Below are 26412 nucleotides of genomic sequence, written 5' to 3'. Positions count from 1 at the left end.
CCTCTGCTCTCATACTCCTTTCTTTCCAGCAGACATCAGACTTTTCTGCATTAAAACATTTACCGTGCACACTCCACCAGAGGAATCCCAGTGGAAATGCACAGTTAAGTGTTTGGGAAAAACATGTAATTTGAGAAGCGCTGTTAAACTGAACTGAGAATTTTCACACTACATTTGTCAACAGGACACATAATTTTCCAATTATACTACCTCTGTATAAGTGTGGGAATTTTTCTTCCCAGCTGTAGGAAATAAAAGGATTTCTGCCAGAAATACATGTGAACGATGAAACTGCTGCCCTACATTCACAATATCAGGCTGTAAGACAGAAGCAGAGTGCATCACTGCTGGGTAGTGATGTCAATGCCAGTGGCCACTGCAGTGTCACATTTATGTGTCCATGGCAGCACAGGAAGCTGCAAGTGACAAAGTGACAAGAAATCCACTTCAGTGCTCAGCTGCAAACTGCACTCTACCATCAGATATTCCACCAGGAGTACATTTAGAGCTGCAGGTCATCCATAGCGAGTCATTTTCTTCTGCACAGGTCAATATGATCTCCCATGGAAAAGTCTGGCGAATTTCTAAATTTTTACAAAAAGGCAAAAGCAGACATTCTGTATCAGGCAGGAAGCAAAAGGTTCTTTAAAACTGTTTAATTACATGTTTCAGGTAAGCACAGACAATACAGTAGATTTCTCACCACTGAATATTTACATTCTTTTCTATAGGCTTGAGCTGTTCATTAAAAGTGTCTTTCAATCAACATCCTCACTCAATCACTTTTGCTGCAAGGAAGAGTGCTGGAATACAACTATTGCAGGAAACATCATTCCATCAAGGCATGGTTTTCTGTGGGTTTTTACTTCTTTAAGGACCACCCTACTTTTAGTTCAAGACATTTTGGGAGAATCCTGGCTTCCAAGATGACCTGAAGAATGTATTGAAACCAAGCAGTGTGTTGAAGTCCTAGAAATACTGAAATTAATGTCAATGTGTATGTTGTAGCGTTGAAACTCTCTTTTTCACTGGCACTGCCACTGATGCCTGGTTTCTGTTAGGACAGTTTTACACCAATTTTGTTTTGTTCTTTTTTCATTAGCCTTTGGGCCTCCTTCTCCATTTTCTTTCGTTGTTGTTCTGCTGCTCGTTTTTCCCTTTCTGCTATCTTCTGTTGTCTGTAATTAAAGAAAACATGAATTGCTAAATAACAGGAATGCAGTTTTCGGCATGGTCATAACCTATTTATTGACAGGAATTTAAGATATAACCAATAAAAACAGAGCTTTAGTCTACTGTAGTTAGGCTCAGAACAGTTAGTGTTTCATAGTGCTGAAGTAATTTTTTCAGATTAATCTAGTCTTAAGCAACAACATTTGTTCAACTATTTTACAATATAACAGCCACTCAATTCTCAAAGATCCAGCGCGAGCTGGTGAGAGTGTACAACAGTTACAAAGCCTAGAGCTACTTAGCGAAAATGACAACAAAAAACCTAACAAACAAAATGTAACTAATGCTTTGCGACTGTCTTTTCAAATTCAGACCAAACCAGTTTGACTCGTCTAGAACACTGACTTGTGTTCCCCCACTTTCCCTCAGCAGAGGCACCTGTAGTTATGCTTTTCATAAGGCAAGTACTACAACCTCATGATCAGAGAACTTCCAGTACTCTTTCATGTGTTCAGGATCCAAGTAGTACTCTATTGTTCATTACAAATATAAACAATAGCCTTTAAGGAAATAAAAATTAATTTTGAAGTCTTCAGTTTCATGTTCTTTTAGCATTATCTCTTATCACTGATATAAAACCCCTCTTATCACTGATATGAAACCCCAGACATTGCTACCTGCTTGCTCAAAGAATCTGTACAGAAGCAGGTTTCCAAATTCAACAAATACATAGCTGACCAGAACTAAGGGAGAAAAAACCCAAAACATAATAAAGAACTGCTTATTAAAGAGAATAAAGAATTCAAATTAACAGCGCAGTAATGAGTTAACTTTCAGTGTATCCAGATTACGTGAGCACATCCACTTAACTGTGTAAAACATACAGAATTAAAACTTACCAGCACCCAAAACAATGTTCTCTGCTAGATTCCCAAACCAGACACACAAAGCTTAGCATTTAAGGTACAAAGATGACATACTACCTTTGCATTGCACCGAAAAGAGACAGCACTTATTAAATAGCTTCAGTTTCCCTTGATTGATCACTAATGGCCAGAAGTTTTCCCACTCTATTAAGCTGCTCTGCTGTTTGTCATGGAAAAATAAAACCCAGACCTACGGGAAGTTCTCAGGCACCAGGAGCCTCGGCACTGCCTGTCAGTGTGCTTTGATTCCAGGAAGCATTAGCTAACTGTACATCCTTATCTCAGCTCTTACACAGATGCATTAAACCACCTAAGAAGCCACAGTCTTTTCTACTATTTAGCAGGCCGCAGCTCATTTTTGCATGATTGATCAACATCTCATTACTACACAATGAGATGCTAATGCAATTTTTTGCTAAAAGAGCAAAAAATCATTCCAGTCCCAAGATACTTCTGATACTAATTGAGCACCAAAAGGTACCAGACACAGCTGAGCTAAGGGAGAGCCTTACTTTTTCCATACTCATTTCATTCTGAAAAAACAATGCTGGAGTATAGTCAGCATTAACACTCTGTCCCTCATTTAGTAGTCTGAAATCTTCAGATCATTTTGCATACCAAGATGCAGTCCTCTATCATTGAGACTCCACATCACTCCTTTACTACTGTCTGTTGAAAACAGGGCCAGAGCTGTCAAGTACTGTACTTTTAAAGTTTCATGTCAAATGCCAGATGTTAATTACATCACAGATGTCTACTGCAAGAAAAACAGCAAACCCCAAAAGTAATGTCTATCAATCTTGCTAAAAATCAGCCAGCACTTTTCTCAGTTATAGAAAAACATTGTAATTTGATGTGTCATAAAGAAAACAAAGGTTTTTCTTCACACAGCTGGTCTACAGCTTACACAACAATCAGTTGTACTGAGGTGGCCATTCACAGCTGGCCAAGCAGTATACAAACAGTTACAGTTCTGACTATGTTCTTTCTATTTACTTGGAATAATTAGATGCATAAACATCCCTCTACAACGAGCAGGGCAGGGAGGGCTTCTGTGAAAATGAACCACTTGAGCTGAAGCCTTTCAATAGTAATAACGTCAGGCTGGAATCTTTAGAATGGCTTCAACCAAATAAGACGACACTTTGAAAAACTCCGTTAGTGGGAAAATCCTGTCGCCGTCACCATGTCGCCGTCTCTCACTCAGGATTCTACAGCATGAATCTGATAACTGACAGACAATATACCTTTGATTATCCTGGGAATATGTACTACACAAATATTACACTCCAGAAATAAACCTGAAAATGCATACACCAGGTTGGTTTCAGTAGCTAAATTATATAAGTGTCTGCTTTGGAAAGTTTGAGTACTTCTTTCCATGGGCTTAAAAACACCTGTGATGGAATGTGGCAAGGGTTAAAGAAAGTACAATGGGGCCGCAGCAGTTAGCAAAAGTAGTTGCTTCATTTCTCAGTTCCAAGCCAACAGCGCTGTTCATTGTCTTTTATTTTCTGTGTCTGCTGCATCATAGATTAAGTCACAGTAGATTGCACTTTAGAGATTAAAGACCTTACTGAGCCTATTGACATTCTTTACAGGAAAAGGTACTATCCTTGGAACAAAACCAGTCCAAAGGCACATCATTCATATCACAAAGCTTGTCGTTCCATGATATAAAACTTTTTTGTTCTAGATTTGCCCCATTACCCCTTGTCCTGTTGCTAGATACAATAGAAAAAAGGGATGTCCCAACCTCCTGACATCCACCCTTTAGATATTTGTAAATATTAATGAGATCCCTCCTCAGTCTCCTCCAGATTAAACAGCCCCAGTTCCCACAGCCTTTCCTCATATGAAAGATGTTCCATTCCCCTGATCATCTTCGTGGCCCTGCACTGGACTCTCTCCAGAAGTTCCCTGTCCCTCTTGAGCTGAGGAGCCCAGAACTGGACACAGTACACCAGATCAGCCTCACCAGGGCAGAGTAGAGAGGGAGAAGAACCTCCCTTGACCTGCTGGCCACACTCTTCTTGATGCATACCAGGATGCCATTGGCCTTCTTGGCCATGAGGGCACATTGCTGGCTCATGTTCAGTTTATTATCAACCAGGACTCCCAGGTCTCTCTCTGCAAAGCTGCTCTTCAGCAGGTCAATCCCCAGCCTGTACTGGTGCATGGGGTTGTTCTTCCCTAGATTCAGGACTCTGCACTTGTCCTTGTTGAACCTCATGAGGTTCCTCTCTGCCCAACTCTCAAGCTGGTTGAGCTCCCGCTGAAAGGCAGCACAGCCTTCTGGGGAATCAGCCAGTCCTCCCAGTTTGGTGTCATCAAGGAACTTGCTGAGGGTACACTCTGTCCCCTCATCCAGGTGAAGATGCTGAACAAGACTGGCCCCAGAACTGATCCCTGTGGAACTCCACTGGCCACAGGCCTCCAACTCGACTCTGTGCCATTGATCACCACCCTCTGGGCTCTGTCATTCAGCCAGTTCTCGATCCACCTCACTGCCACTCATCCAAGTCACACTGCCTCAGCTTTCTGATGAGGATGTTGTGGGAGACAGTGTCGAAAGCCTTTCTGAAGTCAAGGTAGATGTCATCTGTTGCTCTCCCCTCATCTAGCCAGCTGGTTATGCACTCATAACCTTTAGATCGTTACAGGTCCCTTCCGACACCTATCATTCTGTGATTCTATGTATTTGATTCTTCTACATGTAAAGAAGTTTACACAGTGTTACATTATTTTCAGTTACCTAAGAACTTCTTCTGCCTGCCAGGCGGCATCTTCCTCTTCTTCCCAGGCATTAGTATTTTCTTGCCAAGTATCCAAGTCTCCTAATTCAGGCTGTAACAAAAGAAGACAAGCGCTAAGCATATGGAAAAAAGAAATAAAACATTTTTTTAAGCTTGATGCTTCAGACATCCAGAAATATTTGACATATTGACAGTAATTCTCAGTTTATCATTTACATGCTTTCCCCTACTCTAATACTGACTTTTTACAGTTAACTGTTGGAGAGCTTTCTGGATTTGATTCATGGGTAACAAAGGAAGCACAGGAGTACATTTTAAGTAAGGAAAAGATAAATCTGGCCGATTAAATGAGTAGGTAAAAAACCCAAAACCTGTAAGTTGCATGGACAAACCAACACATACATCCATGTGTTTGTGTACCAGTATCATTGGAGTGCTTCTTTTTCTCACTAGACGCCCTTTCCAGAAATATTTTCATTATGTAGAGTCCAAGGCAGGGATATGATCATTCGGTACTGCTTTCTGCCTAGATCCCTTCATGCACTATATTAATTGAAGCAGAAGCACTGTTAAAGAAGACAAAGGGGAAGGAAGAGAGAGCATCTCCCTCTTAACAGCCATGTTGTTAGGTAACTTGACTATTTTTTCAAAAGCTAAAAGAGCAAAAATTAGAACCCTTAGAATATAATCTCTACAGAAAGGTTTAAAAATGGGTACAAGATAAAAAAGCAAAGGTAACCCAGATGCTTGCAAAGGCAAAAAAAAAACCCCTTCAACTCTACTGTTAGGAACTTACTGTGTTTTATCAAAGAAAAAAAAAAGCATAGTCTGTTGCTTTAGAAGATTTGCAAGTATACAAGTGTTTACCTTACCTTTTCATCACTGATCTGCTAAGTTTCTCAGTAGAATAAATTCATTAAAATTAGACAAACTACTTTATTACTTTGAATCAAATACTCAATTTTAAACCAATTTACAATATTCCACAACTATTTCTCTTGCTCGCCACAGTGCTGACCTTGGGCAGACTATTCCTTCTGTAGAACAGTTTTTTAACTCTCAAATACAAGATCAATACTCAGAGCATACTTACAGATTGGTGAATAAAAGGAATATCTTGTGTAGCTGCTAATCTGCTAGAGAATCCTGTGTTTCCCTCTGGAATTCCAAAATTTAAAGGCTCTCGTTTTTTAATAACTATCTGCAGATATTCAAAAAAGGAATGAAAAGTAGTAAGTCAAAGTCCAGATTCTTGAGGACCATGCTGTCTGCACAGCTATACTGCTTTGGAACATGAGTTCTCTCAGCTACTTCAATAATGTATTTGTGCAGACAATTTAAGTTTCCATAGTTGCAATATAATTAACTATCACATCAGCTGGTAAAGCCCTGTACTGATTTGGCTGAAAAAACATGTACTACTGCTTCCCCATAAATGGTTATTAGCAAATTTAACATGGTTGCTAAGATCACGAATCCCTAACTCATTTTGACCTCAAGATAGGAATTGACTCAGTTATTTCATTTAGTCTACTGTAAGTCTCTGTGCTGCTTCCAGAGGCAGGTTCACAGTTTCACTGTCTGTACAAAGGCCAGTACCAATGCAAGAAAGCAAAAAGTACTAGACCACCTTATTTAGCAAGGACAGACTATGATTTTTGACTAAAGATCCATTTCCAGGCATTGTAGAGAGAAGCAGTAGCACAAGTAGCTTCCACCTCAGATCTTAGGGTTTATATTGGACTCTGGATTGGGTGGAAAAAAGAAATGCAATTTCCTAAGTTTCCAATAGCATTAAGATTAAACATGTAAACATGAACTAGCATCACATTCATCAAGATCTCCAAGAGTCAGTATTTTTAACTGAATGTATTAGAGTACACATCAGCACCTATCTTCATTTCAAGAGGACAGCTTCATTTTACTAGCAGCACCTTCTTTAAGTCATCAATTTACTTACAGCCTATTTTAAAGCAAGGAAAACCTTTTGGAAGTGTAGTTGAAAGTGCAATACTTACTTTTTGAGTTTTTCTAATAGTTGGTGTCATATCTTTGAAATAATCAGGTTCCATTTGTTCCAAAGGATTTTGCTGAGCAGCTACATTACCATTGCCACCTTCAATCTTCACACTGGTAGGTGCATCTTCATCCCATGAAGACCAGTCTTCTACTTCAGGCTGAATAGAAGTATATGGTAAAAGTTAATGTTACCTGCAAGAAAAATCTTGTCTTTTTTTTTATCTTGCTAAGATATATACTTAATATTATATAGCATATATAACAATATTCTATCTTTCTAAGATATATCCCAATCCTGTTGTAGGGCTGGTATAATAGATAATCACACTGTTGAGTGATTAAATCACCTACCACTTAAGCAATTACCTGTTTAGGAACAGATGAATAATCCACTGTAGTTGGCAAAGTTATTTGGTCTCCACTTAACTTTCTCCCCCTTCCAGACCTGAAAGAAAAATGTAGGATTCCTCCAAGCTCTGAAAACATGAGCACTACGTTTAAAAAAAACAAAAAGGAAGTCTGAGAACAGCACTACTGAAAATAGTCATGGCTAAAACATTGACTGCTTAAACTACCTTAGTATTAGCTACTGCCAGCAAAAGTCTGCTAAACAAAGGAATTTCATGATGAATTTAAAGTGGTGTTCATAAGAATTTTGAAGTGCAATTCACATTTCAAAGGGCAATTTACTTTTCAAACTGCAGTGGAAACAGAGAAGAAGCAACTCTTAAGACTTAAATATGAAAATGGACAAAATAACAGTTATTTGCATACAATTCTTTAATTTTTTTTTTTTAGTTCTTTTGAAGCCAATACAATCTATATTTGTTGAAAGATAACCATTTCTATGGTAAACTGAGAAATCATAGAATCATCAAATGGCTTGGGTTGGATGTGACCTTAAAGGTCATCTTATTTCACTTCCCTGTCATGGGCAGGGACACCTCTCACTAGACCTAGTTGCTCAAAGCCTCATTCAAACTTGCCTTGAACACTCCCAGAGCTGAGCTATCCACACTCTCTCTGGGCAACCTCTTCAATGCTTCACCACCCTCATAGCAAAAAATTACTTCCCAATATGTAATCTAAATCTAAACTCTCTTTCTGTTTAAAGCCATTACCCTTTGTCCTTTTGCTACATGCTCTTAAAAAAAATACTCTGTGTCTTTCTTGTAGGTCCCTTTATGTACTGAAGACTGCTATAAGGTTTCTCTAGAGCCTTCTCTTCTCCAGGCTGAACAACCACAAATCTTTCACAGTCTGTCTTCATAGAAGAGGTGACCCAGTCATCTGATCACCCAGTCCTCTGATCATCTTCATGGCCCTCCTCTGGACTTATCCCAACAGGTCCATGTTCTTCTGATGTTGGGAGTCCCGATTTTTCTACTTGTCTTGGGCATCGTGTCTTAACAAATCACTTTCTGAGCTGCTTGATTTGAAAGCCCCTCTAAAGCATTTTTTCCTCCAAAGTTTAAACAGAGACGGTACAAGATTATGCAAGTCTTCTGTTCAACACATGCTTCTGCTTACAGAATGATATATCAACATAAGCGCTTCAGCACCTATACAATCTAAATTTAAAACAAACACTAATGCATTGCAAATAAACTAACTAGAAATTTGCTTAATGACATCATTCAAAGATCACAATAATTAACATGTTTTTAGCTGACACTCACTACATTGTCAAACGTTACAATACAATGAACTTTCGGCTCACGCTCGTGTTTCCCACAGGGAGTATAAGCTCCTATAGCAAGACACTCAAGTAATTGACCTGAGCTTGAAAAAGTTAAGTTTTGTGTACTATTATTGATGAGAATAAAACAATGAAACTACAATCTGGAGTTCACATTCGTTAGTTTTACTGTTACAGAACGTTCTACAATAAACTCAGAATAGCTGAATTGCTTGTAATGTCACCTCTGTTTTATGCTGGTGAGTGACTAGATGTATCTTTTCTACTTAAGCCTAACAGACTCTTCTTTAAGAAAGATGAGGTGCTATCATCCAATTTTCAAGTTTTATATAATTAGAAACTGTTCCTTTAAGTTCCTACCTTTAGGAGTAGGTGAAAACACTGTTCCCTCAAACACATTATAGACCTCTGGTTCTGACTGACTAGATTTAAGTTGATGTCTCTAAAGGAAACCCAAGCTTGGAAACATCCAAGCTTCAGACCTGTACAACAAACATACCTTTAATAATATCCTAAGCCATATATATGATCTTGAAGACTCCAGCAAGTGGCTTATAACAAACACTACTGTCTCACAGAATCTTAAGGGTTGGAAGGGACCTCGAAAGGTCATCTAGTCCAACCTCCCTGACAGAGCAGGACCACCTAGAGTAGGTCACACAGGAACTCATCCAGGTGGGTTTTGAATGTCTCTAGAGAAGGAGGATCCACAATCCATCTGTGCAGCCTGTTCCAGTGCTCCATCATCCTCACAGTGAAGAAATTCTTCCTTATATTTCCTTGGAACCTCTTATGTTCCAGCTTATCCCCGTTGCCCCTTGTCCTAACATTGGCCATCACTGAGAACAGCCTGGCTCCATCCTCCTGACACCCACCCTTTACATATTTGTAAACATTAATGAGGTCACCCCTCAGTTTCTTCTTCTCCAAGCTAAAGACCTAGCCAAAATTATTACACTGACAAGGGTGAAGGTGGGAGGAAATAACTTCTGTCATACACCATGGGAAAGACTATGCAACATAGGGCAGCACAAGTGAAAGCTACATATCTCCACTTTTTCTACAAAGGGAACAAAATGCTTATAGGAATCAGTGCTTCACAACCATCATTAGACAGATATTAATCACTGCTCTGAATGCCAAATGCCTCAAGAATTCTTGGTTTTGCTTCTCCTTACTAATTAGCAGCATCCAGATTTCTCAGCTGGAGAAGATTACTGGAGATTTTAAACAGAGAGAAGCTTCATCTCTTTTTATACCTTTTTATTTCCTGGAAACAGCAGATTCAGGCAGGCTGTTGTTTCTCAAAACAAATACTTACTGATGGGATAAACTTTACACTTAGTAGAAAAGTATACCATCTCTTGTTTAAATGAAAAACTAATGTAGGCTATATAAGCTAAGCAAATACTAGCTCATATCCATGAAATTAAAATGCACATTTATTTAAACCACATTTGCTGGTTATCACGCATACTCATATGCAGAGATGCATTACAGGAAAACAAAATTTATCAAGCTATGCTTTGCAGCTGACACTAAACAAGAGAAAGATCTGCAGTCAACAAATTTAACTAATTTGATTCACTGATTTGTTTATGTAAAAGACTTGAAATTTTCATACTTTCAATTGTTACTCACAGACAAAAAGTTCTCCTAATTTTTACTCACAAGCAGTTCCTCGGTTGTTCATTCAGAAATTGAAATACAGAGGGAAATACTGTCATTACTCCTACTAAACAATTACCTGCTTATAAAAGTTATCTTAATACTTAAAAAGATGAAATGTTCACATAATATAGAAGCTATCATCAAGTGTTCACACAATATAGAAGCTATCATCAAGTTGGTGTTTTTGAGTTCTTTTAGAACTTCAAGAGCAAGTATTCTTAATTTAATTTAGAATTCAAATCACAGAACTGAGGTTGACATCTATACAGTTGTACGCCACACTAAAATGTACCTTTTCAAAGCTTCACTAGCTCCGTACTGAATTTACCAACCATTTGAGAGCTTCCTTTTATTCTTGGAGTTAAGTAAAGGTAAATAGGAAATAAACAGTTGTGTCTACCATGCATTCTATATCTCTATTAACTTTGCTGTCAAAATAACAGTCATTATACATAGAAGGTGAATGTATTTCTCTAGACTGCTATTTGTTTATGTAAAACAACATTCTGCAAGAGTGGCAAGAAGCAACAGTAGTTCACATGACAGCACAGTGCTGACAAGATGTACCTCAGATACTCTGCTGCTGTACTACTGAACTGCTATTATACAACCATAACTTTTTTTTTTAATGCTTCTTTTTTTTAATGCACTGCTGCATTCACTTTATCACTGTCTTCCAAACTTTTGAAATAACCTTCAATAGACAGATGGCTCTCAAATCTCAGGCAATTGTGATTCTCATCCTGCTTTGTCAAGAAGCATTTATAACTGAATCTCTTAACTAAAGTATCACTTGTCAAGCACTTCTAGGAAATACAGAGAACAATTCTTAAAGTTTTATAAAGGATAGTTTGAAAAGGCAATTTTTAAAACCCTGTCTTAGCTGTTCAGAAAATATTTAATAGAGATATCATAATACAAAATATCCTCACAACTGCACTACAATACTTTTGAACTCTGAAGGAATATGCTGATTAAAGAATGAATTTGACTTAGTTTTTATCTGTCTTGACTGTTTTGCAATTAGAAAAATCAGAACTGAGGGAAGGAAAGAAGTGCAAGAACCTGTAATTCAAAAGAAAAGTTAACCAAATTAAATAAGACATGTTTACCTGCATATTAACTTTTTAATGAAAGAAAGGACTGCTGCCAGGCAAGTACAGATTTTAAAGAGTCGAAATTGTGTTATGGCCATGGTGAGAAACCCTTCCTGCAAAAGAAAAAAAGTTAGATGCAGAGGATTATACATCTTCATGTAGTTCTTAAAGTCAATTTCCTTAGTTGCTGATAAGCAAGGAACATTCTGTGAAACCATATTAATGGAAGAAAAGAGAGGAGGTACCTGGAACAAAGACAGTACCTGTCTACTATCAGGGCATTTTACTCATGGAAATAATACGAGTACCTAATGCACATGGCCTTTAAGGAAAGAGGCACATAAATGTAGGTAAATCACAAGTATGATACTTTTAAAGATGAAGTGTAGGCAATCAATTGCAGTGTCTGTAGAGATGATATTTTAGACAATAACAACAGCATTGAACTCTAGCAACAGGAGAACAGAATAATCATCAGTAAGCAGCTCACACTAGCTTGAGCAAGTCTTCCATTTACAAATCATAAGTTTCAACATTAAGTCAAACCCTAAAATTGGCCCTTTAAATTTAGTTTCCATTTTGATGGAAATGTATCATGAGAATATTGTTTATTTTAGAACTAGTGTCACTGAAAAATCATCAGTAAAGACAGATTATTCATCCTGTATGCACTACACCTCCAGTTAATCCCTGTATCTATCTATTATTTCTATGCCAGACAATATCATGCCAGCCAAGAAAAAGTTCATTTTTGGCTGAAGACACTTAAGATTAGCAGCTATTATTCTGTGTCAATTTGATAATCTAGAGAATATATACTGAGTATATCACACTATTCCAACAGATCACCTCAAAAAGGTACAGACTGAATAAAAATAATCTACTGTAATTCCAGGAACCCTTTCCTCTCTTGTACAGGTGAAAGTTTCAGAGTAAAGACTAAGAGGTTAGGCTTCACAAATAGCTTTTCATTATATACATCTACACCTGAAACAACATTTTTTGTTGCAAATTTAACATACCTCCTGGTGAGAAGAGAAGGCAGCCCTGTGACATTTTCCTTATGCCATGTGTATTCCATAGAAGGACAGCTTGATTTCAAACATGCTACGGTATTTAAATCACTTTCTATATTCCGGGCTTTAAGTTAGGAAGAGTCAGGAAGGTGGATCATTAGGTAGGCTGCTCCAGTACTGCCCTGAGGATTTTATTAAAAAGTACATAATGGGATTTATGAGCTTCATGGAGCTCAGATTTATTTGTGCTCATATGCTAGACAATGTAACTAATCACTGTAGAAATATAGTACTGGAAATATTGCTTCACATACAGTCCAGATAAGGAATTTCTGCTAGTGAAAAAAATCATACAGGGTGGCTATTAAACAAACAGGTCCTTTTACTGGAGAATGGAAGGCTTAAGTCAGTAAGTAACCACCAAATTACAAACCACACTACCAAGCTGTACCTCAGGAGAAAGGTCTTACAGGACACATTTCACTTCTATCTCAACACAAGCATTGTCTTAATCTTATTACATAGGAGACTTAAAAATGTAGAGAGCCTTATACAAGAGTGGGTATTAAAGGGGCTCTTCAAGTAACAGGAAGTGGAAACAGTCAAACTTCCTACAAAGACACAAGAACAGCAGACATCATTCAACAAATTTTGCTTTCAGTATTAAAGACAAGATTAATTTGTATTGTGCTCAAGCATTTACTTAACTTCTGGAGTAAGCAATTTTGTATCAGTCGAGAATTTGAAGGATTCAGAAATAGTGGAAGTTAGTTCTCTATTCTACAAGTAGAAGTTATTGCAAACTAACACTGAATTGGTGTAAGAAACTGTTACTTTTAAAAGAGGCAGCTAGAAACCATCTACCTGGTATTTGAGGAGCGGGTGACCTGCTGAAATGAGAAAAAAGGTACTTCTTTTCTGAAAGGAAGCTTGTTTAGAAGCTCACTCCACTCTTCTCTATCAGAACTCTTCTGTCAGCTTGGGGGACAGGAGGGAAGGAGTAGAAAAGTACTCAGTGTTAGAAATAATAAAGCCATTTTACCCCCTGTTAAGCTTACTGAACTGCCACACTGGACAGTCCAAACAGATTCTAAATTAAAAACGAGCTATTAATTGAAAAGGTTGTTTTAGGAAGCAACCATTATTTGTGCCTAAGTTCAAAGGACTGGGAAGTTTATGACATGAGTGCAAAACTAAAACCAATGTTCAAGTGCGTCAGTTACATGTATATACGTGTACATATATGTAACACCCCAATTTTTCAACTCATCTCTATTTTTTTAACATATCAATTTGTACACCGGATTGACTTCTCAACACCAAGCTAAACAACACAAAAATCAGAAGCCACAAAAGTCTGGCTTGCAGTCTTGTGAAGACCACTACGGACATGAATTAGCCACCAGAAGTTAATCCCTTTTTCCAAATTAATCCATTTTTCCCAGGTCATTGCTATACATGAGCGACTGCATTTCCAATATCACCAGTATGTCTGTTTGGCAGGGTTCAATAGTTCTCATCATTCCCTGTAACAATCAGATAATTTGTCCCTCTCTGCTTTATGTTTGTCATGCAAAAATTTCAGAGTTACAATGACACACACGAACAATCACGTATTTGTGTTAAAGCTGCATTCCACTTCAGTTGTGGCAGTGCTAGGTCCTTCAAGACTGCTCTGACTGTAGGCTCTCAGTTAAGTTAAGCTCTGCACACTACGAATTGTGAGACGCACAACTAGAGTTTTGGCAATAATATGCTATCAGATAGTCACAGTAGTATTAGCAGTCATTCACCTTTAAAAAGTGCTTTCATCAGTGTATCTAGCTTTTATACTCCTAATTAAGATATGAAGCAATATATATGCATTAATTTTAGCAATATGCTAATAGCTGTTCAAACTAGAATCATGAACCAATTATTGTCTCAAGATGAGGACAAGCCAAGCATTCTCCCCAGTGTCTAAAACAGTACTTGAAGTATTTGTATTGTTGCTCTAAAGACAGCACTACTCTAAAACACAAGTTTAAGGTTTTGAGTTTTGTTTGGTGCCTTTTGTTTGTGTGGTTTTTCTAAGTGAACAAATTAAATTCTCAAAGGTAAATAACTTTATACTCTGAAGCAGTTGCATGAATACAAATGCAATCTCAATATTTCCCAAGTTCACTGCAAATTTAATTCAGTTAATGTCATTACACTAAACTTGTTAATTAAGACAAAGTGTTCATTCTTTTCTCAATCTCTCTCAAACACTGGAAAGAATCATTGAGATGTATCTTCCTTATCTCATGAACAAGTACTGATCAGTGCAAAGCTAAATCGCAGGGCCACAATCTTCTTTCTTCTTTTTCTTCTCTTAAGCCTTTCCTTGATAATCAATCCTAAAAGGAACTCGATTACATCAGCAGCTGACTATGACACAGGATAGCAGAGAGATACAATACTAAGTGGCAGTGCCTCTGCAGCAATCCTAGGACATTTCGACAGATGGAGGCACAAGTGAAATACTGGTCTAGAACTTAACAAATCTGACAGAGTTGTCTGTCAGCCTAATCGTATCATACCTCATGCCTCAGCTTCCTATTTGTAAAACAGGATAGAGCTTTTCTGCTCCCATTATGGAGATTGCTTTTAACGTGTGACATTTATCAGACTTACCGTCAAATGCACTTTCAAGTCCCCTTGCAACATCAATAAAAAAGCAAATAAATCAGACCATAAATCCTAATTAATTTAATTCTAGAAGTCAATGTAACAATTTTGTAACAGCCACTAAATTTAGCTGGAGTTTGACTTGCATAGCACATACTGCCTTTCACTGGTAAAGTCACAGCAGCTGCTAACATGAAAGATGAGAACAGAAAGGATTAAAACACAGCAGCAGCAAGATATTAAACACACTAGAGCCAAGTCAGAAGAACAAGGCAACTTATTCCCCAAAATATTTTATGGATCCATAAAAAAAAAATACGGCAGCGAGAGGGAAAGTTCAGAAATTTATTGAACTGGAATCATAGAATGGTAGGGGTTGGAAGGGACCTTCAGAGATCATCTAGTCCAACTCCCCTGCAGAAGCAGGTTCACCTAGATCACGTCGCATAGGAACATGTCCAGGTGGGTCTTGAAGACCTCCAAGGAAAGAGACTCCACAACGCCTCTGTGCTTTTTGTGTTCCAGCTTCATCCCATTACCCTTTGTCCTGTTGCTAGCTACTGTTGAAAAGGGGGATGTCCCAACCTCCTGACACCCACCCTTTAGATATTTATAAATGTTAATAAAATCTCCCCTCAGTCTCCTCCAGACTAAACAGCCCCAGTTCCTGCAGCCTTTCCTCATATGAAAGATGTTCCATTCCCCTGATCATCTTCGTGGCCCTGCGCTGGACTCTCTCCAGCACTTCCCTGTCCCTCTTGAGCTGAGGAGCCCAGAACTGGACACAGGACTCCAGATGAGGCCTCACCAGGGCAGAGTAGAGAGGGAGAAGAACCTCCCTTGACCTGCTGGCCACATGCATCCCAGAATGCCATTCACCTTCTTGGCCACGAGGGCACATTGCTGGCTCATATTTAGTTTATTATCAATCAGGACTCCCAGGTCTCTCTCTGCAGAGCTGCTCTTCAGCAGTTCGACTCCCAGCCTGTACTGGTGCATGGGGTTGTTCCTTCCCAGATGCAGGACTCTGCATTTGTCCTTGTTGAACCTCATGAGGTTCTTCTGTGCATTTTTACATTGCTTTCAGTTTGCAGCAGTTGCGTCACTAGAACTCCTGGCACCTCTGACTTTACTGACACTAGCCAGCAAACAGTTTGCGCTGCACATAGCCAATGAGAGACCCAGCTAAGTTTTGATAAGCAAGACTCTCACTGGCCATCACCATACACAATGAGCATACTGTCATCCTGAGGAGCACTTTCTCTTTCATACCTAACCGCACACACAAATACCACTTAAACAGCATTTCAAAAGACAAAGAGCTGATTCTAAAATAAAGTCAGTTTGTGACACTAAAATTGGCTTAGAGACTTTTTTCTCCTAGTGTAGTGAATTCTTAACTGTCAATGAAATAGATGTCAAAGCATTGATGTTACAAAGTACCTATCCAGCTTTCCTCTGTTCCTCTACAATGCTGACTGGTCTGTAATGTGTCGCTTTCTGTAGGTATTACCAGCCTTGAAATGGAATTTCTGCCTTGAATTACCAATGCTTTGTTAATTCATTATATTTTCCTTCATACCAGCTCATCTGGGACTTTGAAATGAATATATGAAGACACCTTGGAAACAGTGACTTTAACTTACATTAGACACAGCTTGTTAAATAGCCAAAGGATCATGTCTAAACCAAGACTAAAAATAACTTGTCTGAAACTGAAAAGCCACAAAACAAAGTCTCTCCCTCCAAAAGCAAAATGAGAAGTCCATTGCTAGTACAAAAAACTAACACGGCCTTGAGTGCTTACATGTGTAAGCACCAAAACTCCACAAAAGTACCACTAAATCAGCACGTTTTCACTCAAACAGCTGATTTAGATAGTACTTAGCAAGTACCATACAATTGGTCTGAAGTTTCAATGGCAGAGATAGGATTTCTTAAAAGTTCATTTTGTATGAAATTTTACAAGAGCAGCATGGACACATCTACCTGAAGATGCCCAAGTCAGTTTACAAAAAGACAGGATTTTAAGAAGATTAGCAGATACAGCTAAAAATGTTTATTTTTCAAGCATGCAAACTCTCCTCAAAATGATGTACATTACAAGATGTACAAAGATATTCTGCATCTTGAAAAGGGAAATGACTCAGGAATAGCACTGAGGCTGGTACTGAAAAACATAACTACCGTCGCCTGCACTACAAAGAAAGCAACTACAATTCTGTAGCCTAATCAGGGTCCATTCCCTTTTCCTGGTTGATTTTTGTGTTTGGTTTTAAATCACTTTATAGAGAAACACAATGTTGGGAACATTATGGGAAGAGAGAAAAAAAAACCTTACCAGGTCTTTAGCACAGAGTTTGATAAATGGATAAATTGAAGCATGACTGAATCTTGAAGCCATGTTACTGTGACATTAAAGAAGAGCAAAATCCAAACAAAATATTAGCAGGCATCTCCTCTAAATACAGGTATCTGGGTCGTAAAAATTGATGCAAGCTGGTGATCTCTAAATTATTCCTACACACCCAACGCTCTGTTATACAACATAGGGAGTTTCAATTTTTTACATGTGCTACTCTTAGAGTGATAGAACTTCTGTATTAATACTACATCTCACCCCTTCCTCTCCAAGAAACCGAACCATCTTGTTCATGTGAACTCCTGAATCTTTCTGTTCTGAATTAAGTTCTCTTTTTCAAGGCAAGATTAGTTAAAACAGAAAGTTTATGTCCACTCACTAGTCACAGTCATTCTATGACAATTCCTTAATCTGTAATTGCTATTGCCTTCTGAAAGCCAGCATATGGAACACAAAGATTGATTGCCTCATGACATTACAACTTTGTTCACACTTGCAAGAAGACTCTGACATAACGCACTAATTCTCACTTCACAAGGCTGGAGAAGTTTTCAGACACAGAACCAGAGTTCAAGACACATCAGTTCTATTCCAGTCCTTATTATTCATCCTGGACTTGGGTTATCTGTATCTACGTGGAAAGCGGGAGAGGACAAATTAATGCACCTTCATTGTTACTACCACAAAATCATCTTGCAACACCTGCTGTTTCGACAAGCACCTGCTATTTACAATCAAGATACACTACAAGACATGCTGTGCAAAATGGCTTAAAGAAATCTCTCCAGGGCACATCCATATTTCCAGGTATTCAGAAGGACTATAAAGCAGCAAGCTACACTACTTTTCATGAAACGTGCAAGTGAGGCATTTGCACTGTGAATTCATGACCATGAAATAACGCCCCACTAATCTAGACAACAGCCCAGGCTCGGATATTATTAGAGACAGCACTTAAGTCAGATGGCAGCACTGTGACTTATGTCAACTTTCTGTGACTTGTTAGAGATTCTCAAGTCTTTAAAAGTGTGGTAAGCAACTTTCGTGTTAACTTTTATGTAATTTATCAGTCAGCATGAAAAAAGAAAAACGTCAGATTAGGTAATCAGGTAACAGTGCAGTGCACTCCCACAGAGTTCCTAGGACTACCTAGAAAGCTCAAACCCCATCAGCTCTGACAGGCCGTGCTCCCCACCGAACCTCCCAGCGCCCAGGCGCTGCCTATCCACTCGGCACTCACTTCATGTCGTTCCCCGCCCGTGAAATTTCCTCTCTCTCTGCCCCAGAAAAAGCTGGGACCAGCCGGGCAGAGGCAGCGGGCTGCCGTGGGCCCCACGCTCTCAGGGACGGCCGGGCGGGCTCGCCGAGGCGCGGGCAGCTACAACGGCCCTGAGCCCCGGCGTCCCGAGCATGGAAGGCAGCGGGGCCGGGGCGTTCTCGAGGGACAATCGCGAGGGCCTGCCCCGCGGCGCGACGGCACCAAGGCCGGGGCGAAGCCGCGCCGAGGCGGAAGTGAGCAGCCGGCGGCAGCCACCACCGCTCCTGGCTCACCTGCCGCAGGGATAAGGGCTCTCCGGGGAGCGCGGGGCGCCCGGGGCCCAGGCGGCCGCTCCCGCACGCTCCGCCCGCGCGCGCCGCGCCTCATTCAAAGCCAGGCGCGTGCCGCTGGGCCGCCGCCTCCCGCGCCGCCATCTCGGCCTCCTGTCACCCGGGAGACGGGCCCGCCCCTTCCGGCCGCGCCTCTTCCCCTCCCGCCGCCAACCGCCTCCCGCGCCTGGGCCCGCGCCTCCCGCCCCTCGCTCTCGGGCCGACGAGACAACGGCCGCTGAGGTGCCGGGGGTGGGCTGGGCTCGCCTGGGGCGACGTGGCCTCCGTGCCGCGCCAGCAGGCACCGTGCCCCGTGGCCTGTACTGCCAGCTGCCTTGGCTCGCTCCTACACTTCTCCCCTGCTGCGGCCCACAATGCGCCCGGCCACAGGCAGCTCGGGCCGGGTCTCTGTCACCTGGGGAACTGTCAGAAAAGAAGCGTTGGTCATCGGGGTGTGCTTGTAAAGGTGTTCGCGTGTGGTTGGATAGATGCTGAGCTGTGAATTTGGAAGCTACAAGAAAAGAAATTGCGGCAGTGACTTTTGACGGGATGTAGCCTCAGCTGGCAGTGGGTGTTGCCAGTGTCTTTGTTCACCCAGATGCTTCAAAAGGCATGTGTGTGCCTCAACTGACTGGCTTCTGGATACAGTGTGTTTGTTCACTGCAGAGGCACAGAAAAAGAGAAGGTGGAAAAGCTGAAGAAATGTAATGCATGATTTTCCAGAGCTCTCGGTATACCTCCAGTTGCATTACATTCCACTGACTCAGTAAGTGAGGTAAAGGGAGGCTCTGTCAGCTTCTAAAAAGGCACTGCAAAGTCCCTTCAACTCCAAACCATACCACCCAGTTCGTTCAGCACTCTGTAAATATCTTCCATGAAAGACTTGCTGTCTTGCTAGTAGAGCTAAACTGACAGCTGCTGTTTATTGTTGGTTTAGGCAGTGAGGAGATGGATGGCTCTTCTGGGGAGGCATTGGTATCTTCGTTTCCCTCATCCCATGCTCTGACACACACTGTAACTGGATTTCCCCAACTTTTCATCAGGAAGCAGGCACTGAAGGGAGAAGGAGCCAATCATGATATATATGGCTGGCAGCAGAGCAGAGGCCTCACCAGACAAGACATAAGCAGGACAGGTAAGGGGCAGTGCAGAGTCCAGAGTGGCAGATCTGAGGACAAGCCACGGAGTTAGTCCTGGATCAATATGAATCCATAGCAAGTCATGGCACAGCTGAAGGGCTGCACTCCCACGGCGATGCTCAGGTGGGGACTGACACCCTTATGCCCACAGAACCTGCATTCATTAAGAGAATACATGCAATGCTAGTTTTAACTTTAAGCACCATTTGAAAACCATTTGTATAGCACCCGTGAGTATAGCTTACTGTCTAAAGCTGAAACTGGAAGAGTCTTCATCTGCACTCAATGGCATCCGGGGAGAGATCAGGTTATGAAGACAGCTAGTGCCATTTCCTTTGAGAATGCACTTATGTTTTGGCATTATAGACTATATACTCAATAGGAAATATGTCACAGTGAGAATGAAACATTTAAAAATGCGCATATAAACACCCACATTTCATATAAATCTGCCAGAGTGGCTCACCCACACTGTCTCCCTAAATGCACAACAGACCTGGGAAGAAAATACTGGAAATTATCAGACTGCTAATAAAGAAAAACTGTCTTCCTAAAAGCATGATTATGCAACTTTCAATTAGGAATAATATAACAATTTCTAAAAACTATTTGCAGGGATAAATGCTTTACTCTGTTAAAATGACGTTAACATTTAGCTTCCATGTTTTACACTTGGATTCCTTTGGATCAGTTAGTTTTCTCACGGACATGTTCTTAAATCTTAGCTATTTCATTGCCACAGCAAACGTAGTACTACCATACAGGAAAATAATAAAGTTTGTTTGGGAACTACTTTTTTTAATTACTACTTTTATTTTACAGATCTGAAGGATTAAATAATCATATCTAAAGCAATTTCCATCACTTCATTGTTGATTATTCCACAGCCACTGGGTAGATGGCATTCTAATACATTCATGTTTCTATGTAATAACTTCATTCTGTCTATAAAAAAAGTACAGTCTTTCAATAGGACCTCTCCTTCCTGTGGTGTATGTGCTTCATTTACTTGTGTACTTTCTCACTGTTCAGTCCTTTTTTATCTTAGGGTACTCATCCTCCCATTGAATTCTACAGTAACTCAAGTTTTACATTTGCAGAAGAAATTTTACCCCCCCCAAGTGTTTGATTCTGATCAGTTTTTATAGTTTTAACCACCAAAAAAAATGCAGGTTTTTACAATAAAATTCTGAATTAAGTTTTATACATCTGCTACAAATTCATATTCTGTTCTTTGAAATTTCATCATTAACTGTCTTGAAACTCTAGATGAGAGGGCAGTTGCATCATTGAATACATTTTCCATTTCTTTCTAGTGTTCCTGAGGAGGTGTTTTTGGTAAAATGTGTTGTCCAAAGAGTGTGCCTAAGTTTAGGCAAATATGTATCCTAGCATGTATGAAAATCTGTCTCCTTTCCTGAGTAAGTAGGCAAGTAGTCATGAAAGCCTCTTTTCTCTAAAGGTCTTCCAGGCTCAAGCTCTACTGTCTGCTGCCTCTGCCAATATACCTTAAATTCCTTCCTTTGTGCACACTGAGGCTTGATAATGCTTTGTAGAGGAAATTTCTAGATCTTGCATTTATAGAAAAATTCAACAAGCTGTCTTTTAACAAGTATATATATAAAAAAAAAAGAATATTTGAAACTGTGAAAAGACACACCCAAAATATTTTTTTTGGAAGCTATGGTGAAGAGAGGCCAAAGAGCAGCAGTTACTGCTTAGGTCTCCCTGAGCTAAGAGCAAACTGTGGAGTTTTAACTTTCTCCTGGACTGGACAGTTTTTGTTGCTCCCTGAGAGTGTTTCAGGGGTTCTGTCTCCTTTAACATCCCTCTGCAAGGCACTGACCTTCACAATGGAGCCTGGCTAGCTGACAGGACCTTCTGCAGGGCAGAAGCCCCAGTAAGAGGAACACCCACTTCAGGTTGAGGGAGGCTAGTTGGTTTGTTCAGCGCTGTAAACAACTTGGAGGTGATAAAAGAATGTGTAACTTTAGCCTGATGCTGAGAAATTTCCTGGAGAGATGATCCTGAGTTCTCTCTTACAGGATCAGCTCCTTGTTCCTAGGCTGTTTCTGTGTTTAATGGTTATGGGGTAATACACAGAATTGATGCTGGGAGTAGGCACCAGAGCCTAGTTTTCCCTGTCCATGCCAGGTGACTGATCTAACCAAGAAGCTACAATGCTAGGCTTCCTTCTCTCTCTTTTTTTTTTTTTTCCACAGTAGCACAACTGAACAGAGATATTGGAGTTATGCTCCCTGCCATGACTCATCACAGAAAGACCTGTAGCTTGTCAATAAGGCCATTCTCCCAGGAGACAGAAGATTTGAAGTGAGGAATTACATTTCAGAACGTCAGGAAGGAGGTGACCAACCTATTCCTTCTCTTTCACAAATAGGGAATCTACCAGCTCTTAAGATATTGACTTTAACTATTAGGTTCACTAAAAAAGTTATCTCAATTTCTTCTTTATTCAGCTGCATGCTAAAGAAAGCATCACCTGCTGCTGCACTTTGGCAGGAAGTAAATCCCCTCAATAAGCATAAGGTGTACTTGGGATGCGGATCTCAGGGATTAAAGTGTCCTGTTCCAGCTCCTAGATCCCAGTTTCCTTTAGGTGCCAGCTGGATGCCTCTGCATACTTTCAGCTGCAGACAACAAACAGGGCAGCACCAGCCATAAAGAGACAGGATTGTGAATAGACTTAACTTTGCATCAATAAATGTATCTACACTTCCAATACTTAAGAACTTCTGTAACTCTAGTTTGATTTCAGTTGAGCAGCTTTTAGACAGCAAATGTAGGTATCAGTGCTTACACTGTGATCACGATCCACATTGGCTCTCAGTTGTTACTGATTTTAATAGATAAAACAGGTGCATAAACTAGTCTAGAAAATAGTATTAGAATTGCCAGAAAAAAAAATATGGCAAGGAAATGTAGGCTTTGTATTCCTCATAATCCTCATACTCCTCAACTGCCAATTAGAGAGACAGTAACGGGACCTAGTTTATGATTTCATTTCTAAATAGAAAATCTTCCTTTCCATCATATAGAATGTAGCCATTGAGTAATCTTGCTTGACTTACAGACACAGCCTTTCTTGTGTTTCTTATTAAGAAAAAAAAAAGAATTATATGCACTAAGTTCAAGTTAGAAGCTGTATCCTAGGCATAGTGCTACTATTTGAATTCAAGTACTCTAAACACCTGAGTATCTAGCGTGTTCCTTTATAAAAATAGTTACCTACATGGATATGCTTGTGTGCTTATGTCTGCACGTGTATGATTTGCATTTAGGGAAACAGGAGAGCGAGTCCATAGCATGGAAAGATAAAAGCATGAAGTTTTGTTGGGGAAAAGCAAAGAATTTTCTTTCTATGGTTTGTGGGTTTTTTAAGGGAGGGAGGGAGAATCATGAAACTGTTCTTTGTTTCTTCATACTTCACCATTTGTTAAAAGAATTTCTACCTATTGGTAAAATGTTAGTTTCTTTTATTTTTTTCATGCCCTTTGCCAGATCTAACTGTCTCAATTAATGAAGAAGTAGTCTAAAGTTGGGAAAATAACTTAATAGAAAAAAAAAAATAATAAATCTTCTCTTTTCTAATTTTAAAACAAATCAATTAAGTAAAAAAGCTCAAAAACTTCAAAACTCAACCCCCTGTGTGCCAAGCTCAAGTGGCTATTGAAAGTGTTGAGCTCCCAAAATCTGTCTAAAATCAATGTCAGATTCAGATAGACTTTACTGTCTCAGTACAGTTTGTGTTGGGACATGTAGATCCTAGTTTTGATGAGGCAGGGGAAAACAGATAGTTTTGAATGTAAGCACATAATGTCATATATGGAGTCTAAGGGAAACAACAATCAAAAAAACGAAACAAGGAACTGAGATACCTTTTTTCATTCTTTATCAGGTTTTCCTATTTGTCTCATGATAGCAAGGCTGTCATGTTTATCATTGCAGCAATCAATAGGCAGAAACTGGGTATAGATAATACTCTTTCTGATCATTTTAACATATTTATCAGTGATCAAAATGAGGAGATTGAGTGCACCCTCAGTCAGTTTCTGGATGACACCAAGCTGAGTGGGTGCGTAGATCTGCTTGAGGGCAGGAAGGCTCTTCAGAGGGACGTGGACAGGCTGGAGCGATGTGCTGAGGCCAACTGTGTGAGATTTAACAAGGCCAAGTGCTGGGTCCTGCACTTGAGCCACAACAACCCCAGGCAATGCTACAGGCTTGGGGCTGAGTGGCTGGAAAGCTGTCCTGCACAAAAGGACCTGAGGATATTAATGAACAGCTGAACATGAGCCAGCAGTGTGCCCAGGTGGCCAAGAAGGCCAATGGCATCCTGGCCTGTATCAGAAAGAACGAGGCCAACAAGACCAGGGGAGTGATTGTCCTCCTGTACTCAGCACTGGTGAGGCCACACCTCAAGTGCTGTGTTCAGTTTTGTGTTCACTGCAAGAAAGACACTGAGGGGCTGGACCATGTCCAAAACCAGGCAACAACGCTGGTGAAGGGTCTGGAGCATAAGTCTTGTGAGGAGTAGCTGAGGGAGCTGGGGTTGTTTAGTCTTTAGAATTACCTGAAAGGAAGCTGTAGTGAGGTGGAGGTCAATCTCTTCTCCCAAGTAATGAATGACAGAACAAGAGGAAATGGCCTCAAGTTGTGCCAGCGGAGGTTTAGATTGAAGATTAGAAAGAACTTTTTCACTGAGAAGGTTTGTTAGACCCTGGCACAGGCTGCACAGGGAGGTGGTGGAGTCACCGTATCTGGAGATAGTTAAAATATGCATAGATGAGGTGCTGATGGACACGGTTTAGTGGTGGGCTTGGCCGTGTTAGGTTAGTGGTTGGACTTGACCTTAAAGGTGTTTTCCAACCAAAATGATTCTATGATCTTTATTCAACAGAAGAACAAACCTTTTCCATTCATTGGCTATTTGATGAAACACTTTATTGCAAAAAGATATGTTAACATGTATTTTGAAATGTAATCTGAACTACTCAAATATTAGCAAACAGATCCATGATTTGGGCAGACACTTATCACAAAATGAAATGCACATGAAAAAGGTAACAAACAGATGAGCTGGATAGAAGCATTTCTCCATCCAGTTTACAAAAAAAGATTTTGCAATGCTTAACTGCTACTGCTGCTTCCATCATAGATTCCAAGGGCACTGCATTCCACTCAGTTACACCTGAACTGAGGCTAACAACGTCTGCTTAGGTTCAGCTGAAGCAGCATTTTTCTTTACAGAAACTTCATTAAAAGGTTCACCTTGAAAGCATTAGAAAATATCATGTAAGATGCCACTCAGCTTTTCCACTACAGAGGAGTTAAAAAGCAGAGGACATTTATACAAATCAGTGAACTGCTCTGGACCTTTAATTTTTGGAAATGCCTGTGTTTCTTTTGCAAGTGAGCAAAGTAATCAAGAAGCATTTATTCTGGTTTTCCTTTCTCGTCTGGAAGAAATAGAGATGCTGCTGCCAGCTCTGGGAAACACTTGTAGGCAAGTACTGCATTTCCAGAAAATCTTGAGTAACTCTGAACTAAAGCAGCTTATTCAGAAAGGCATTTTATACTTGGGAAAGCCTTGAAAAATGAAGGATCCAACATATTTCTTCATTGTTTGTCCCAGTAATTAAGGAGCTGTACTTTTACAAACACCATCTTGTTTTAAATTTCAATTTGTCTGATTTCTAATTCCATTTACTCATTATGTCTTTGGTAGATTAAATTGCCCCGTGTTCCCTATTTTCTCCCTGAGGAGGTTCTAACACACCACAACCATCTTATCTATCAGCTGTCTTTTCAACAAACTAACACTGACAGACTTTTAAAGCTTAACTAGCAGTACTATCCCTCAATGATTCCTTTTCCTCTTTCAGTACTCCATTTTTCCCTTCTTTCAAAATTGCGATTGGTACCTCATTGGTGTCATTCTCACCAATGCAGACCACAAAGCTAAGTGTTATGCTTATCTCTGTTCATATGTATTCAAAGATCCCATAGAAGCAGACAATGAGTTTTTCCGCTACCATTTCCAGTGTCATTGCTTTCCAGGCAATTAAGCATTGGTTTTGCCCTCTGCAGTAGATGTAAAAATTCAGCACTGTGCTGACTTGTACACAGGCGGTTGGTGGGAGCCAGCCAACAAGAGAACCCAGGTTGCTCTGCCCCTGTCAGTGCTCACCCACAGGCTGCCAGATGCAGATTTTATCAGCAGCAACTTGATCCTTTACCTCAGGATCAATGACTGAAAGAATGGATAACCTTTCTCCCAGTAACTCCAACAAACAGAAA

General features: G+C 40.0%; 1 protein-coding gene across 5 annotated transcripts; it reads right to left on the bottom strand.

Annotated features, from left to right (window-relative positions):
• Positions 1-641: 641 nt before the first annotated feature.
• Positions 642-19072, bottom strand: EBAG9 (estrogen receptor binding site associated antigen 9). Of its 5 annotated transcripts, XM_061995101.1 has the most exons (9): positions 18920-19072; positions 13222-13335; positions 12364-12539; positions 11357-11454; positions 7241-7319; positions 6874-7032; positions 5949-6056; positions 4855-4946; positions 642-1178 (listed from the first exon to the last, which is right to left on the bottom strand). In XM_061995101.1, the coding sequence occupies exons 4-9, from the start codon at positions 11437-11439 to the stop codon at positions 1058-1060; spliced, it is 642 nt and encodes a 213-aa protein (XP_061851085.1). In that variant the 5' UTR covers positions 11440-11454; positions 12364-12539; positions 13222-13335; positions 18920-19072; the 3' UTR covers positions 642-1057. The 5 variants fall into 5 exon arrangements, with proteins under 5 accessions (XP_061851085.1, XP_061851087.1, XP_061851086.1 ...); XM_061995103.1 differs by lacking the exon at positions 12364-12539; XM_061995102.1 differs by lacking the exon at positions 13222-13335.
• Between the last annotated feature and the right edge of the window lie 7340 nt (positions 19073-26412).

This window comes from Colius striatus, chromosome 4, assembly GCF_028858725.1.
Source record: "Colius striatus isolate bColStr4 chromosome 4, bColStr4.1.hap1, whole genome shotgun sequence".
In the NCBI taxonomy this organism is placed as follows: Eukaryota; Metazoa; Chordata; class Aves; order Coliiformes; family Coliidae; genus Colius; species Colius striatus.
This window is presented reverse-complemented; position numbering and strand designations above follow the sequence as displayed.